The sequence below is a fragment of the Pelobates fuscus genome, chromosome 5 (genome assembly GCF_036172605.1).
Source record: "Pelobates fuscus isolate aPelFus1 chromosome 5, aPelFus1.pri, whole genome shotgun sequence".
Classification (NCBI taxonomy): Eukaryota; Metazoa; Chordata; class Amphibia; order Anura; family Pelobatidae; genus Pelobates; species Pelobates fuscus.
The window spans coordinates 113,218,595-113,234,136 of NC_086321.1; the positions used below are offsets into that span (position 1 = coordinate 113,218,595).

The 15,542-nt window shown below is 38.7% G+C and overlaps 1 protein-coding gene across 1 annotated transcript in view; it reads right to left on the reverse strand.

The window, feature by feature from the left end:
- FBN2 (fibrillin 2) overlaps positions 1-15,542 on the reverse strand; it is a 234,011-nt gene that overhangs the window by 13,242 nt on the left and 205,227 nt on the right. The window contains exons 50-60 of the mRNA XM_063454155.1: positions 14,069-14,221; positions 11,828-11,893; positions 11,408-11,533; positions 11,149-11,268; positions 9,397-9,519; positions 9,165-9,296; positions 7,909-8,034; positions 6,708-6,914; positions 6,207-6,332; positions 4,914-5,036; positions 1,224-1,340 (exon numbers count right to left, since the gene is read on the reverse strand). Of these exons, the coding sequence (XP_063310225.1) occupies positions 1,224-1,340; positions 4,914-5,036; positions 6,207-6,332; positions 6,708-6,914; positions 7,909-8,034; positions 9,165-9,296; positions 9,397-9,519; positions 11,149-11,268; positions 11,408-11,533; positions 11,828-11,893; positions 14,069-14,221 (1,419 nt within the window). The remainder of the gene's footprint in view (positions 1-1,223; positions 1,341-4,913; positions 5,037-6,206; positions 6,333-6,707; positions 6,915-7,908; positions 8,035-9,164; positions 9,297-9,396; positions 9,520-11,148; positions 11,269-11,407; positions 11,534-11,827; positions 11,894-14,068; positions 14,222-15,542) is intronic.

Consider the following 15,542-nt stretch of genomic DNA (forward strand, 5'->3'; position numbering starts at 1 on the left):
GTCGCCAGAACCACTACAGCTTAATGTATAGTATACAGCTTAATGTAGTTGTTCTCATGTCTATAACCCCTCCCTGCACACTTTTCAATGTAAACCCTGCCTTTCTTAGAGAAAAGGCATTATGTACATTGTAGCTTAGTAACACTTCTAGTGACAGTCACTCAGACGACCTCTAGAGTGCATTCTGGGTCAGTGGTGTACAGTGCGCAGCACCTACATTTTTGCCACCCCTGTCAGAGTGCCGCCTGGAGCTATGGTCCTACTGGGACCTATGGATGGGCCGGCCCTGACTATTACAAATAAAATACATTACAACCTAGTTATACATATCATATTAAATTCAGTATATTTTATCCTCATCATGGAATGTATTCTCTGATAGATAAATAAAAGTGCTAGATTATATTCCGCTACTTCTCCCATTTCAGTGAGCATAAGTACATTTTGAGGATTAGAGACAACAATTTCATATTTTTGGCATAATCTTTTCAAATTATGTATCTACTGAAGCCACTAGTAAGATCTATGGACATTTTTAGAGGTAAACTTAAACAAAATTATATAATATTTTAAAACATATTTTGATATGTGTATATATTTATTTTAACATTTTGAAATGTAATAGATAAGTGTATTCAAAATTATTAATTTGGAAAGCGTGTCCAAAAATATTAAATAAAGGCCTTGGTCCCACATAAGGTAATAATGTTTGTCTGATATAATATTGTTTAATGCTTGGAACAAATAGTAAAAATTACATTAGAAAAAGGTATTATACCTTACCTTCTGCTTTTTATAGATGGCTTTATCAAACATCGTATTTTATCTTATCAAACAAAATTGTGTTTTCAAATTGCAAGACATCAAAAAGACGAGAGCTGATTTTAGTTCCCTGTACTGAAAACTGATACTATTTTACAGCATGGAAGATCTAAATACTCCATCACATGCAATCTTATTTTTACAATGAATCTGTTTCTAAAACAAATACCATATACAAAGTTAAAAAGGAAGAAGTACTGCGAGGGTAATTTATAGAGTCACGCTAAGTGTTTAGTAGAACAGGAAATACCCTTTGAAAATATTTTAACATGGCTTGCTTTACCATGACATAATGACAAGACACAATAAACTTCCAAGTTTTACATTAGGTCATGGAACACAGCTATTTCTCTGCACAGATGTTAGGAATTGTAATTGTTAATCCAAAAGAGGGTTCTCACCAATGCAAGCCGTATGATGCTGTGTGAATCCTGGAGGACATTTACAAGTGAAGCCTCCTACAGAGTTGACACAGAGGAACTGGCAGTTGTGCTGTTTGGTTTGACATTCATCAAGATCTAAAACAAACAAAAGACCTCCGTTAAACAGTTTTTGGACACAAATCCACTCTCTGCTTCAGCCGCAAAACAGGTGCACATGCATTTGATAGTGTTTTCGTCTAGAATTTTTGCAGACGTTTTACAATTGCTAGTCTGAACATCCGAAGCATTTCTAATTTAGTTCCTGCAGGAGGCCACAGGCATAGAGACATTTGGGCAGGAACATGTTTATGAAATTTAAGAAGAGTGTGATGATGGTTCTCATTCATGTAATTCGCAACAGGCCAAATTCTGAATATAAAATGCCTTTGATGTATAATATCAAAGAGAAAGTCTACCTACAAAATAAGCCCGTAATAGCCTTTATAATGTGAGTAGTTTTTTGAAGTGTGTGAATACTTTATATCTTTATTCCTTATTCCTCAGCATGAACTGATTTCTACTATATCATACACAAAACATATGTCTGGGCTTCTATAACATTTAGCCTCCAAGCCATTACATTTATAAACCTTGCTAAAAAGTTCATATTCACTATTGGCATTTTTAGAGGTTAACTATTTAGCAGACATTAACTGTGAGTACTTAAATTTAATATTTGCCAACTTCAACACTGACCAACCAAGTAGGGCCCTCATGAAACATAATGGAAACTTGGTTTTAACATGACATTAATTAGACATGACCATATTCCTGTCATGTTCCATGCAAATTCACCTTAATATGGCAGCTACCAATGTGACTTGCAGAGAACTCACCACTTACTCCAAACTGGACCAGAATTCAGGTTTTTGGATAATTGAAGTGACCAGTTGTTACATTACCCTGATTTACACATTAGAACAACCAACCCCTTATTAAATGCACTTTAGATTCTTTTGTTAAACATTTGTCTAGTAACATTTTCCACCAAAATTCAGGGTACCTTAGAGTCACATACTAAAATGTGAAAGAAATGGCAGACCATCCAAGATTCTCATGTCTGCTCTTATAAGCACATTGTACCTTTGCCTGGTCAGCAGACGTCCTTTACAACTCCCTTTTATCCAAAGTCCTGTCCTAAACACAAACTCTTAGTCTTTACTGTTTTTTCTTTTCATACATCCCCAAAATGTTAGGCCATGTTTGTTTAAGTAATTATTTATACTGTTACTTCATATGCTTCCTCATTTGTGATGTTTTGTAAACTATTTTGCGTTCTAATCAAAATGAATTAAAACAAAATAGAATTTTTTACAATATCCACAGTGAACAAAAGCACTTCCTATTGTGTTAATTTTACGATTGCAAAATAAGAAAGGATACATCAATACTCTACTGAGAAAAGAGCTGTTTTACCTGCTATGAGCTAAATTCTGATTGTATTCAATAATCCAATGAGACAAAAATATGATTCTTAGATTAGTTATTCCAGTTTTGTATAGCTAGTTAAGAAGAGCGAGAAAAAGAAAACCTGTGAAAGGACGAAAAGATGACACAAAGAAAAGATAAAGTGAGATAAAAGAAGAATTAATTAGAGAGGAGAGACATAACAGAGAATTAGAATATTCCTAAGTAATGAATCAATAGATGTGCTTCACGTTAAGGTTAGATCACTTGGAGAGACACATAAATCCCTACAGGACAGTCTTGAATTTGTGGTTGTGCTATCTCCAGTTTTCTTTCTGATGAACTGCATCTGGGACACTAGAGACCAAGTCCCAACAGAGCACAGTGCAATCAATTCAGCAGCGGCGTTCCCACTATGCAAACTGCATGGAGGGCATTCAGTCTATGAGCAGAGTGATTTAAGAGTGCTATGTACATGTGCAGCTGTAAGTGTGACTGGATAGTTAGCCTGACATGTGTTCAATTCATACCAAGGTGACGCTCTACTTTTGCAAATGGCCTGCCCCTGTTGGACATCACTAATAATAATAATAATAATAATACCAAAGTATTTAACCAGGAAAGGTACATTCAGATTACTCTGGTTTTCAAGTACGTCCCGTGGATGTTACCTTAGCCCAACATCGAGGGTAATGTGCAAAATGCATTGCTAGTACACCCCAATATCCCTTGTGTCCCAGTGTCAAGCCTCCCAATTGGGAGAGGCATGGAGACAGATAGGTGCCTTTTTCCTATTAATAACAATAAGGTAGCTCTCCTATATTATGTGCATTCTATGGAATCTTTCTAAATCATCTGTTCCCTCTTATTTACACATACCTTGTGTGATCTTTGGAGCAACAAGCACAAATTGACAAAGTTCACAAAATATAGCTAAAGGTTTTCTCTGTCTACATATATTCAGTGTGTTTACACCCCCCCCCCCCACACACACACACATACATACATACATACATACATACATATATATATATATATATATATATATATATATATATATATATATACTGTGCACATATATGTTTGCATTTGTGATACTTTGTTGGATGCCCATGTATTGTAAGATGCTAGAAATACCAATAAGCCTAACACTGCTGATGCTTAACTGAATTTAGTTGGATCTTATGCATACCATGGTAAGGTGGCACGCATACGTTTATTGCACAGAAGTGGTAATACAATGATAGTCAAAGTGAGAACAATGATGTAAATTGATATGGTTAATCTCACCACAAAGCATAAATGGTTTTATGTCAGTAAGTAAGTTTCTTCATGACAACAACTATGTTCATGATATTTGTTCTGCATCTTGAAAAAGGCTAATCTCATTATGATATGTGTCTTTATGGGGTTCCTTCCCATCTCTCCCAATTCCATTATGTAATTCACACATTTTCTAAACATTCTACCTCTCTTTAGAGCTAAAACAGATTTAAAAGGACAGTTTAGGCTGCTTAAGACACCATACCAACTTAATCTACATCAGGTTGTTATGGTTGCAGGAGGCCACCAGGCACACTCCCACCTTCAGGGTTAAATCGATCTTAAACAGTTTAACCTCAAAGTTGACTCCAGTGCTGGTCTTTACTCGCCACCCCCAGGCAGCATCTGACCTCTTAAATTCCTGTTTCTGAAAGCGGCGGGAGTGTGCTGTCTGTCAGGGGAGCCACTGATTGGCGGAGAGCAGTCAGCTGATGTGGTGACCCCACATTCACAAAACTGGCTTGCAAATATATGTTTCTTTCCAAGCAAGTTTTGTGAATGGGGAGTCACTGATTGGATGAGAGAGTCAGCTGACTGCTCTCAGCCAATCAGCAGCACCTCTGACTGGCGGTACTCCCTGAAACAAAAATTTCAGAAGCTGAATGCCACCTGGAAGAGACTGGAGACCGGTGCTGAAATCAACTTTGGGGTTAAACCGTTTGAGAATGTTTTAACTTCTGAAGGTGAGAGTGTGCCCAGAGGCCTCCTGGAGTGCTGGGGTTTGGACTCATTCTCATATGAATGTAGGAATGTAGGATGGATTAATTCAATGATATAATAATCGTATATAAAATATTAATTAAATGAAGTGCTCCTTATGAGGGTAAATACACACAGAGGTTAAGTGCACTTCTTGCAATCATTGCTTCCCATAAACTAAAAAAATCCAAGGAAAAAATACATTAAACTTAATAGATCAATATATGCTGTTCTACTTACCTTTGCAGGTCTTTCCATCTTCTTGTAGGATGTACCCTTTGGGGCAGGAGCACTGGTAGCTCCCTTCTGTGTTCTTACAGATATAGTTACATGGTTTGGGGGACTGTGAGCATTCATCAAGGTCTGCAACCCAAACATACAATAATCAAACTAGTTGGAAATTGTTACAGATGAAGAAACGGTGACTCATATGAATATGCTAATTAATATGAAAAACAATAATTTCTAAACAATCACTTAATTCATAAAGGCACACTCTCATTTTTACTTTCTGTAAACATTTAGATCAGCTCAACAATTGCTAAAAAAAAATACAGATGAGAAGAAATCTACAGGACACATTTTTAACATAAAGGTGCCATCACAATGTCTTCTTACATGTACATGCAGCAGAAAACGGACACTACAGTCATCAAAACAAATTTAGTTTAATAAGGTAGTTTTGGAGTATAGATTATGCCCCTGCAGTCTCACTGCTAAAAGTTGTACACACTGGTTGGTCATCCATGTTAAATAAAGGGTTACTCCAACCAAAAAAGCAGTTCCAAGAAAACAATGTTCCCAAAAACACACACACACACACACACACACACACAAAAAAAAACGATAGATAAAACTCTCCTACAGCGCTGAAACTAAATTCTCCCTCAGTCAGTCCTCTTCAACTAACATCAGTACTTCTCCACTGAGAGGGAGGGAAGTCAGGGAGGGAAGGCAGAGGGGTGGACATGGGTGACATGGAGAGGAGGACTGGGACAGGCATGCACAGAACTGACATTAACCAGCAGAACAACTCTGTGCCCCAGTGACGCTGACAGAGATGGAGATACACCTCTGGCAGCAAAAGGGTAGACTCCAAATCACTGAAGTGGTCATAATGATTGGAGTAACCTTTTAACTCATCATTATTTTTGATAATTCAGTACCTTGGTATATTAGTTGTATTAGTTATTATTAATAATATTATTAAACCAGCAATCTATTTATTTATGAATGTTTGCAGGATCTCCATTAGAGTAAAATCTAATCATGGAATGTCTACCAAAATACAGGCTGTATCACAGAGAACATAATTAAGAGAATGCAAGGGATAGATTGTTGTGAAAAATGTGCACAACTAACTGTATTGTGATGTTAACATGGAATTCCATCAGAATAATAGTTCAATACTAGGCATGTTTAAATCAATACAACATATATGCCAACTAAATCTAATAATGTATAATATAATATAATAACTATGATGTTTAAGAAGAATGTATATCAGTAATATTCATTCCAGGCAGATCTTACCAACACAGGCAGTGCCCCCAATGTCAGGTGTGTATCCAGTTTTGCAGAAACATCTAAAAGAACCAATGTTGTTGACACATTGCCCATTTCGACATAGATTTGGCATCACCTTACATTCATCTATATCTGTGTAAATAGATTACATTTGACATATTATGAGAATGCAGCATACTATAATTCAAAGTAAATCATTCCAAATTCAATTTGTTTGTCCACAAGCATGTTAACTATACCATTTACAGTAAATATTGGAATATGTAAGGGTCCGCTAGTTATCCAAAACACTGCACTAAAAATGTAAAGATGTGATGATATACATCTGGCTTGATTGCAAATTTTTACAGGTAAAGTGAAAACAAGTCATTCGAAAATTCTCAATGTTGACAGTTGATTTCAACAAGCTGGTTCCCACAGAATTCATTACATTCTGTGAATTTCAGAGCAGAACACCAATAATGCTTCCTTACTTCACTGCATCAGACATTTATGCCTTCAAAGTACCTTTTCCATCGGTGGTATACCCTGGGCCATGTGGACAAAGCTTCTTGAAAAGAGCTGTACTTGGAAGTGGGCAAATTTCACACTGGTTGCCCCACCCTCTCCCTCCATTGCAGCAACACTCAGACTTAGTGACATGGTTACGGCTGCTTGATGACATCTGACACATTGTTTGCAAGACCTCGGAAAAGCAAAATCCCTGGCGTACATCTGGCCAGAGAGAAAGAGAGAATTAACATTAACCCTCTAAAATTATTCCATTTTAAAAATTAGAAATAATACATGTATTGCTCAGTATGCTGATAGCCAATGCATCATTGTTTTGTTTTTATTTAATATGGAATTGTTTAAATCTGAGTTATTTGTGTGCCTGAGTTATTTGTGTGCCTGTGTTTTCGGTTTTCAATCCTGAGAAATTAAACTCAAGCTAGCATTGTTCAAATAAAATAAATGAAAGTGAGATGGTTAGTAATGCTAGTAATATTTATTTAGCATGCAACTGGGCATCGTCTAGTCCTGTCTCCTGGAATAATGTAGTTTGGGCATGGGGCTTATAGAAGGCCCTGTGGATAGAGGAATGGGTTAAAGGAAAGGGTTATATCAGCCACTCACTGGGTTCCGGGGGGCTAGATGTTACCACCAGAATAGCATATGCTAATACTTGGACTCCTCTTTCATTAAGCACATCACTGCCATGTGATCCTTATTCACATAGTGGTTTTCAGACAGTTTAGTCCATTTCACCTAATCTTACCCATAAATTAGTCATAAATGTGAAAGTAGCACTACTTGTGTTTTGCTTAAATAATTGAGAGCTGCTCAAGGAAGTTCATGAAACGGAAAGTTAGATGACAGCAACTTTTTCTGACTTTTTCATTTCATTAACTCTTGGGTTACCCCCTATTACCCAGTCTAGGTGACCCCCCCTTTTTTCTTGAGGGACGGGAGTTGGGTATGGTTTTCCTCCCTACCTTCCGGCCCCTTGAGTTTTTCCATTTCTATTATCTTTTTCTGACTTTTACTTGTCAATTCCATTAATTTTTTAAGTGACGAGATGTATTTCTTAACCCCTTAAGGACACATGACGTGTGTGACATGTCATGATTCCCTTTTATTCCAGAAGTTTGGTCCTTAAGGGGTTAAAGTAATCTGACTTTAAATCAATACTGTTGCTGTGAACGCTAAGAAATTATGATGTATTTACCAAGACATTCAGTTCCAGATGGGGTTGATTGAAATCCTTCATTGCATTCACATCGATAGCTTCCAACAGTGTTGATACAGCGACTATTTTCACAAATGCCTGGTTTGCTGCGGCATTCATTCTCATCTATAAAGTAATGACAGAGGAGCAAACAAGGGGGGTTGAGGAACTGCAATCTTTTAACAATCAATACGGTCAAGTTGATAATCCGATCACAACTATCACAGATACAATTCTATTGAACGTGCAAATGTCTACTGTGCAATAGTGAGGGATTGCTAAATCACACTCCAAAAAAAGCTAACAGCTAGAAAAATAGATTGCACTCCTAATTTCTAACTACTCATGCATGGGCATACACTGGTCTTTGTTACAGTACATAGATAGTTCAGGAATGTGTAAAAGAACTAAGCAAATAGGAATTTAACTATTTTCTATGGCTATTACTGTTCTATACAGAACACATATGCAACACAGTGTACATTCTAACAGGGGGATAACAAACACTCAAAGCTGTGTGTTAAAAGGAGCACTCCTGTTTCTGATTGCCCAGTCCCAGATTTAGTTCAATGTAAATTCTTGCATATGCACCTTTCTGTCAGGTTTTAGTGGAGGAGCTTAAGATGGAGGAACTGACAGGGAGCACCGAGATGCAGGGTAAAAGTCAAAGACTTCTGGAGAACCCAAAAGTGGAGTGGTGTTAAATAGGGGTGTCTGGGGAACACCTCCTTCTATGTCATACCACTTCACCAATATCATTCTTGTATCTCTCCTCCCACCTCTGCTATATTTTGCGCTCCGTCAGGTATACATGTCTCGTCAACCGTGCATGCAGACAACGACTGCTGCAGCATGGCCACCATGAAGGATGCATTCAACACAAAAAAGCACCCGGTACTATGTCACATGCTCTCATCGCATGCGGTACTCACTAAATCCAGTTTAGTGAGTACTGCCAGAAAAGAGATGAGGCCCTGTAATTTCCATGCATTACATTTAGACAACCATCTCCTCCTCCCTTTTTAATGGACTTACAATCAAGTTGCTATGCCTTGTGTTGTACGCAAAATTCCTGCTGGGAGAAAAACTCTAAGCTTTAGTAACTTATTAATTGTTTTATTCAACCTTGTAATAGATCTATTAGGACATAAAATTAGTTAAAACATTTTTTTAATAATAATTGTATGAAGACATACACAGGACTAAAATATGTAAGATAGGATGATCATAAAATATAACTCAAATATATTACTTACCTATGCAACCTTCTCCATCAGGTCTCCGTGTCATACCAAGAGGACAAATGCACATAAATGTCCCAATGAGGTTTTTGCAAAGCATACCTCGAGATTCACAGTCATGTAAACCTTCGATGCACTCATCAAAATCTAAATGAAACAGAAACTTTATTCAGCACTGTCAGGCAACAAAATCCACATCAATATTGCTATTCATAAATACTATCAGATTCTAAATCGTTTTACTGACCTTTGCACATCCTATGGTCCTCTCTGAGTACATAACCTATAGGACACGTACATTCATAAGATCCATAGGTGTTTATACAGCGGAATGCACACAAAAGTGGGTTTGATGAGCATTCATTGATATCTGGAAAAATAGGAGAGCTTAAGTGACACTTTGCATTTTTTAAATTAAAAACATTTTTGAACTGCATGTGTTGAACCATGGCTGCTATACTAGCACTGGAATCTCTTACTAGCTGTTTACAATATGGAAAGCAAAGAGTTCATTATTACCCAAAGAGTGCAATCAAAATCAAATATGGATAAGTAAAAATGCTATGAAGAGGTACAGGTATCTTGATACTACGTTAAGAAATTCCAAGTCAACTGGGAAACAAAAAGTATTCCTATTAGGGTGTAAAATGGCAGAGACAATGAGTAATAAACGAACAAAGAGCTGAGACTGAAGGGGCATTCATGTATATCATCATAGGGCAAAGTGCTAAATCAGGAACGATCACCATGAAAACCAACAGAATGTCTCACAACATTTAGCACATGTTTTGCCTTGATAAGTCGCCCCACAGTTAAAGTAGTTGAAAGTTTGTGTGTGACAGAGTGTGAAGAGGGATAGCTTGAGATTGAGGAAACCTGTGTATACAGATTCAATTCAAGTCAGTAGTAAGAGTTTATATGAAAGCTGTCTGTCCATCTGTCTCTCTATCTTCTGTCCATCCGATTGGAAAGTGTTTGACCATGAGAAATATATTGAGACTTCTTGAATTTTTAAGTATCTCTTCCTTTTAATGACTCTCTGGCATTTGCAGGAAAGGTCAAACACAATCACAGGTGTTAAGCAACAATACTATGAACAGTGATTATGTAATAGTATACAGTAATCATCATAACAATATATATAATTATTTATATTTTCTTTCATAAACTGCAGTTTAAGACCATTGAATAGGAAAAATATTTGACTGAATTGAACGTTTCTTGTTATCAGAATATTTTAACTACATACAACACCTATTGTTTACAACCTAAAGGCGATTATGTGTCTTCGGTCAGTTAAATTTTTTGTGAAAGAATAGCATTTTTATAGTATGGTGAGGTGAAGCTTGTGGTCTGCACCTCAGGCGGTTGCAGATAACTGTAAAAGCTCTTTCTGTGTGGGAAAGTGAGGCCGTGCATAAAGTGATCTGCAGTGCACCCACTTGAGGTGCAGACCATATACTCCCTCGAACCAATGAGGGGTGCAGGGTAGTCAAGAAGATCTTTAGGTTTTGATCTCCAAGCAGGTCTGTGGATAGCCATGATGCATTCTTTGTGTTCTAAGCAATAGCCTAGGTTCATTCAAAGGGATGGACCAGCATGTGTCACAAGAAAGCCCTATGTGGACATAATAGGCAAAAATACACACACACATATATATATATATATATATATATATATATATATATATATACAGCTTGTAGACTATACGTGGGTTAACTGCTTGGATTTCAAATGCCTTAAAATATAGTTAAATTATATGTGTGTGAATAATAACATGTACAGAAACTGAGGCTTAATTGCATACAATTTAATGTGTCATAACCAGGCAGGATGAAAGAAAAAAGAAAAAACAATTCAGGAATTACATGTGTAAAAGTTTCTTTTTGTGTGCAATTTGTACCCCAAAACTGTAAACAGGGTATTCTGTGTAATGTGCAGAGTGGCATGGCTGAAACTAACATAAGAACTAGTTTTTATGAGTCATCGCTTCATTTACCTTCACAGTTCATCATTGGTCCAGGTTCAAAACCTTCATCACAGGAACACTCAAATGTGCCGATGACATTTGTGCATGTGCCATTCCCGCAAGGATTACCAATGGAACATTCGTCGGTGTCTGGAATATGTTAGGAGAACATTAAATCACAGCTCTGAAATCTTTGTTTTATAATGAGAACCCAGAATACAAAAGCAAAATAATGAAACAAAGTGGTGATTTTCAGTATAGACAGAACAATGTGAAAAAATGTACATACCTATACAACTTACACCTGTGTAATCCAAATTATATCCCACAGGGCACTCGCAACGAAATGATCCATCAGTGTTAATGCAATGACCGTTTGCACAAATTCCTGGATTTTCAAGGCATTCGTTTACATCTACAATGGAAAGCATAAAATAATGTGAACAGCCTTCTTTATAAAATGGGATTTCTTGCTTAACGTCAAATAACGGTAAATTGAAAACCAGATTACAAAAAGTAGGTGAAAATGGCTTACTGAAAGAATTATCACATTTTTAATAGTTATAGTCGTAGCTTGGCTATTCTAGTCTATTTCTTTAACACTTTGTTTTTCATTTCTCCACATTGTTAAAAAAAAATATCAAACAAGATTGCTTTGTATGCTTTCAATGCGTTCTTTCTTTCTTTTTTTTTTTTTTTATGTTTTTACCTTCTCGTGTATCTCCTATGCCTGGAATAGTCCCATGTCCAAAGGGGCAAAGATCCTGAAAGGCCACTGCAAAATGCAATATATAACACATGTAAAAAAAAACACTTAATCGACTGCTTCAAAGCAAAGGTTTATAAAACATAGCATAGTTGATATATAGATTCCAAACTTTTTTTGTTAAAGTAGAAGGCATAAAAGTTCAACTTGAAATGGTTACCATACCATAAATGTAATTGACATAAAGTACACAAAACAAAGTATAGCAGCATCCAGCCAAACCAGATCAGAGCATAGAGGTTTGGCATGGCGTTCACAAGGAAGAGCCAGGCTGAAAGGGCAGGCTGTCTGAATTTTGTCATTTTCCCACCCAATCAAGTTTCCATTTTATTCAAAGTAAAATATCTGTTTCACACTTGGTCTTTTTCCATCCACAGCAGTCTCTCCACTTAGCCAGCTAGTGTGTGTTTTTCAAACTGGCATCCTCAATCCCCATCCATCAAAGAGCAAATACAATTCAAGACTTGTAACAGAAACTAAAAACGTGCCTATAGCACTAGTTGTTTCCAATTGGGCTATAGGTAAGAATGCACTTTTCCTTACTCACAGAGCACTGAAAAACTACAGTGGCTTCAATAACTATAGAAACCTTTACTATAAAACACAAATAGGACAAATTAATGACACTTTCATGAAATTAATTAACTTCATTTTTCATTGACATCTAGTGAGTTACAAACCTTTTTAAAAGAATAAGATAAAAGTATAATTAAGAATATTGTTTGGGATTAGCCTCCAGTGCGAATAGGAGAGAAATTGAATATACCTGCAAAGGTGTATGTCCACTTTACACCATTCAGATGGCATCATTGTGTAAATATGTGTTTCTAATAAATCAGAGTTTCCTAGCAAGTTATTATATACTGAACAAAATTATAAACGCAACACTTTTGTTTTTGCATGAGCTGAACTCAAAGATTTGTCTATGTACACAAAAGGCCTATTTCTCTCAAATATTGTTCACAAATCTGTCTAAATGTATGTTAGTGAGCACTTCTCCTTTGCCGAGATAATTCATCCACCTCACAGGTGTGGCATAACAAGATGCTTATTAGACAGCATGATTATTGCAAACGTGTGCCTTAGGCTAGCCACAATAAAAGGCCACTCTAAAATGTGCAGTTTTATCACACAGCACAATGGCACAGATGTTGCAAGTTTTGAGAAATGTTCATTTCTCTACCATAAGCCATCTCCAAAGGCGTTTCAGAGAATTTGGCAGTGCATCCAACCGGCCTCACAACTGCAGACCACGTTTAACAACACCAGCCCAGGACCTCCACATCCAGCATCTTCACTTCCAAGATCGTCTGAGACCAGCCACCTGGACAGCTGCTGCAACAATCAGTTTGCATAACCAAATAATTTCTGCACAAACTGTCAGAAACCGTCTCAGGGAAGCTCATCTGCATGAGATACTGTGATGAGATCCTGAGGCCCATTGTTGTGCCATTCACCCACGACCATCACCTCATCTTGTAGCATGATAATAAAAATAAAAAAGCATCCCAGTTCTTGCATGGCCAGCATACTCACCGGACATGTCACCCATTGAGCATGTTTGGGGTGCTCTGGATCGGCATATACGACAGCGTGTTCCAGGTCCTGCCAATATCCAGCAACTCCGCTCAGCCATTGAAGAGGAGTGGACCAACATTCCACAGGCCACAATCAACAACCTGATCAACTCTATGTGAAAGAGATGTGTTGCACTGCGTGAGGCAAATGGTGGTCACACCAGACACTGACTGGTTTTCGGACCCCCCCCCCCCGGTCCACCTCCAATACAGTAAAACTGCACATTTTAGAGTAGCCTTTTATTGTGGCCTTTGCAATAATCATGCTGTGTAATCAGCATCTTGAAATGCCACACCTGTGAGGTGGATGGATTATCTCGGCAAAGGAGAAGTGCTCACTAACACAGATGTAGACAGATTTGTGAACAATAATTGAGAGAAATAGGTGTTTTGTGTACGTAGAAAAAGTCTTAGATCTTTGAGTTCAGCTCATGAAAAATGGGGGCAAAAACAAAAGTGTTGTGTTTACAATTTTATTCAGTGTATTATCATGAGATCTGTATTGAAATTGGTTATCCATGTGCAAATTGGAATAATTGTTTTCCTGTCTATGATCATACTACAGAAAATATAAAATGCAAAGTAAAGTTTGCATGTTACTACTTACCTTCTCCTTCTTTTGGACACAGCTCACACGGATCACCCCATCCTTCTCCTGGCATGGTACTACAGCAGCACTTTGCCTTAGTACTGTTGTAGGCTTTAGGAACCGAGCATTTACCATTTTCAAATCTGGTAAAACAGAAGCTTTGCCGGGTATCTAAAATGTAAACAAAATGCATGCAATTAATGAAATTGTAGCGTTAAAAAAATACTTTTTATCTTACTTAAAAAATATCACTGGGGGCGGAGCTAAGCAACGGAGGAGAGTGGTCGCATGTCGGCTCGGCTCTGTGCGAAGATAGTGAATTTGACCCAATATACCCACCTTTAAAGGTTGGAATCTCCCCAGAACAATCACTAAGTCCACACGCTCCCAATGGGGAAGAAAAACAAAAAGCTCAAACCTGAGAAGCCTGCGGCCAGCATGAACATCGACGAGATGTGGCGGCAGGCCCGAGGAGCCGCGGGTTCAAACATGGCGTCCTTACACGGCGGATGCTCGGATTTCTATACCGAGACGTCGGATGAGGAAGGGGGGGAACACATCCAGGCAAGCCTACCCTCGCAGCAAGCGAGGACACAACAGTTGCCGAACTCGGCACCCACGCCAGTAAGCATGGAGGCCATCAGGGACCTCATGGCGGACCACCATGCCAAAATCACAGCGGACGTCGCATCGCTTAGGGACACCCTGCGGGGCCTCACTGGACGACTGGGAGCTGTAGAAACCACTTCAAGCACCCACACTGGTCAACTCCGTCAGCTCCAGCAGGAGGTACAAGAGATAAGGCAACAAATGTCTCTGAGTGACATGCGATTTGCAGAACTCGAAGATAAACGACGACAAAAGCACCTCAAGGTCAGGGGCATCAGTGAAAACATACCCGAAGCTGAGCTGCCTCATGTTGTCCAGCGGCTTCTCACGGCCCTACTACAACCAAAGATGGTAAAAGCTGGAACAATCGACGGCATCTTCCGGGTCCCAAAACCCGCCAAAGCGCCGACTGCTGCCACGAGAGACGTCGTGATACAATTTCAGACCTACAGGGACAGGGCTGCAGTCCTGGCGGCTGTCCGCAACAAATCACCCTACCTCTTCGAAGATATGCATCTTACCTTCTATGCAGACCTCTCTGGGGCGGCCCTAGCATGGAGAAGGACCTTCCAACAGCTAACTTCCACCCTGCGGGCTCACCACATACGTTACCGCTGGGGCCCGGCACACACCCTGCTGGTCACTAAGGGGGACACCACACTCTCAGCACGCTGTATAACTGAGGCACCGGCACTTCTGAGGCAGCTGGACCTACCCACAGACCCGCTACCAGTACCGGCGGAAAGACCCAAGAACCCACCGCCCGGCCAGGGCAGCGGAATTCGTACCCAGACTACCGGCCAGAGTGCCTGCAAGCACGGCCAACACGTGAAGAACTGCAAATGACTTTCCTTCTGGGCCCGTCTAATCACTGCCTGGCTCG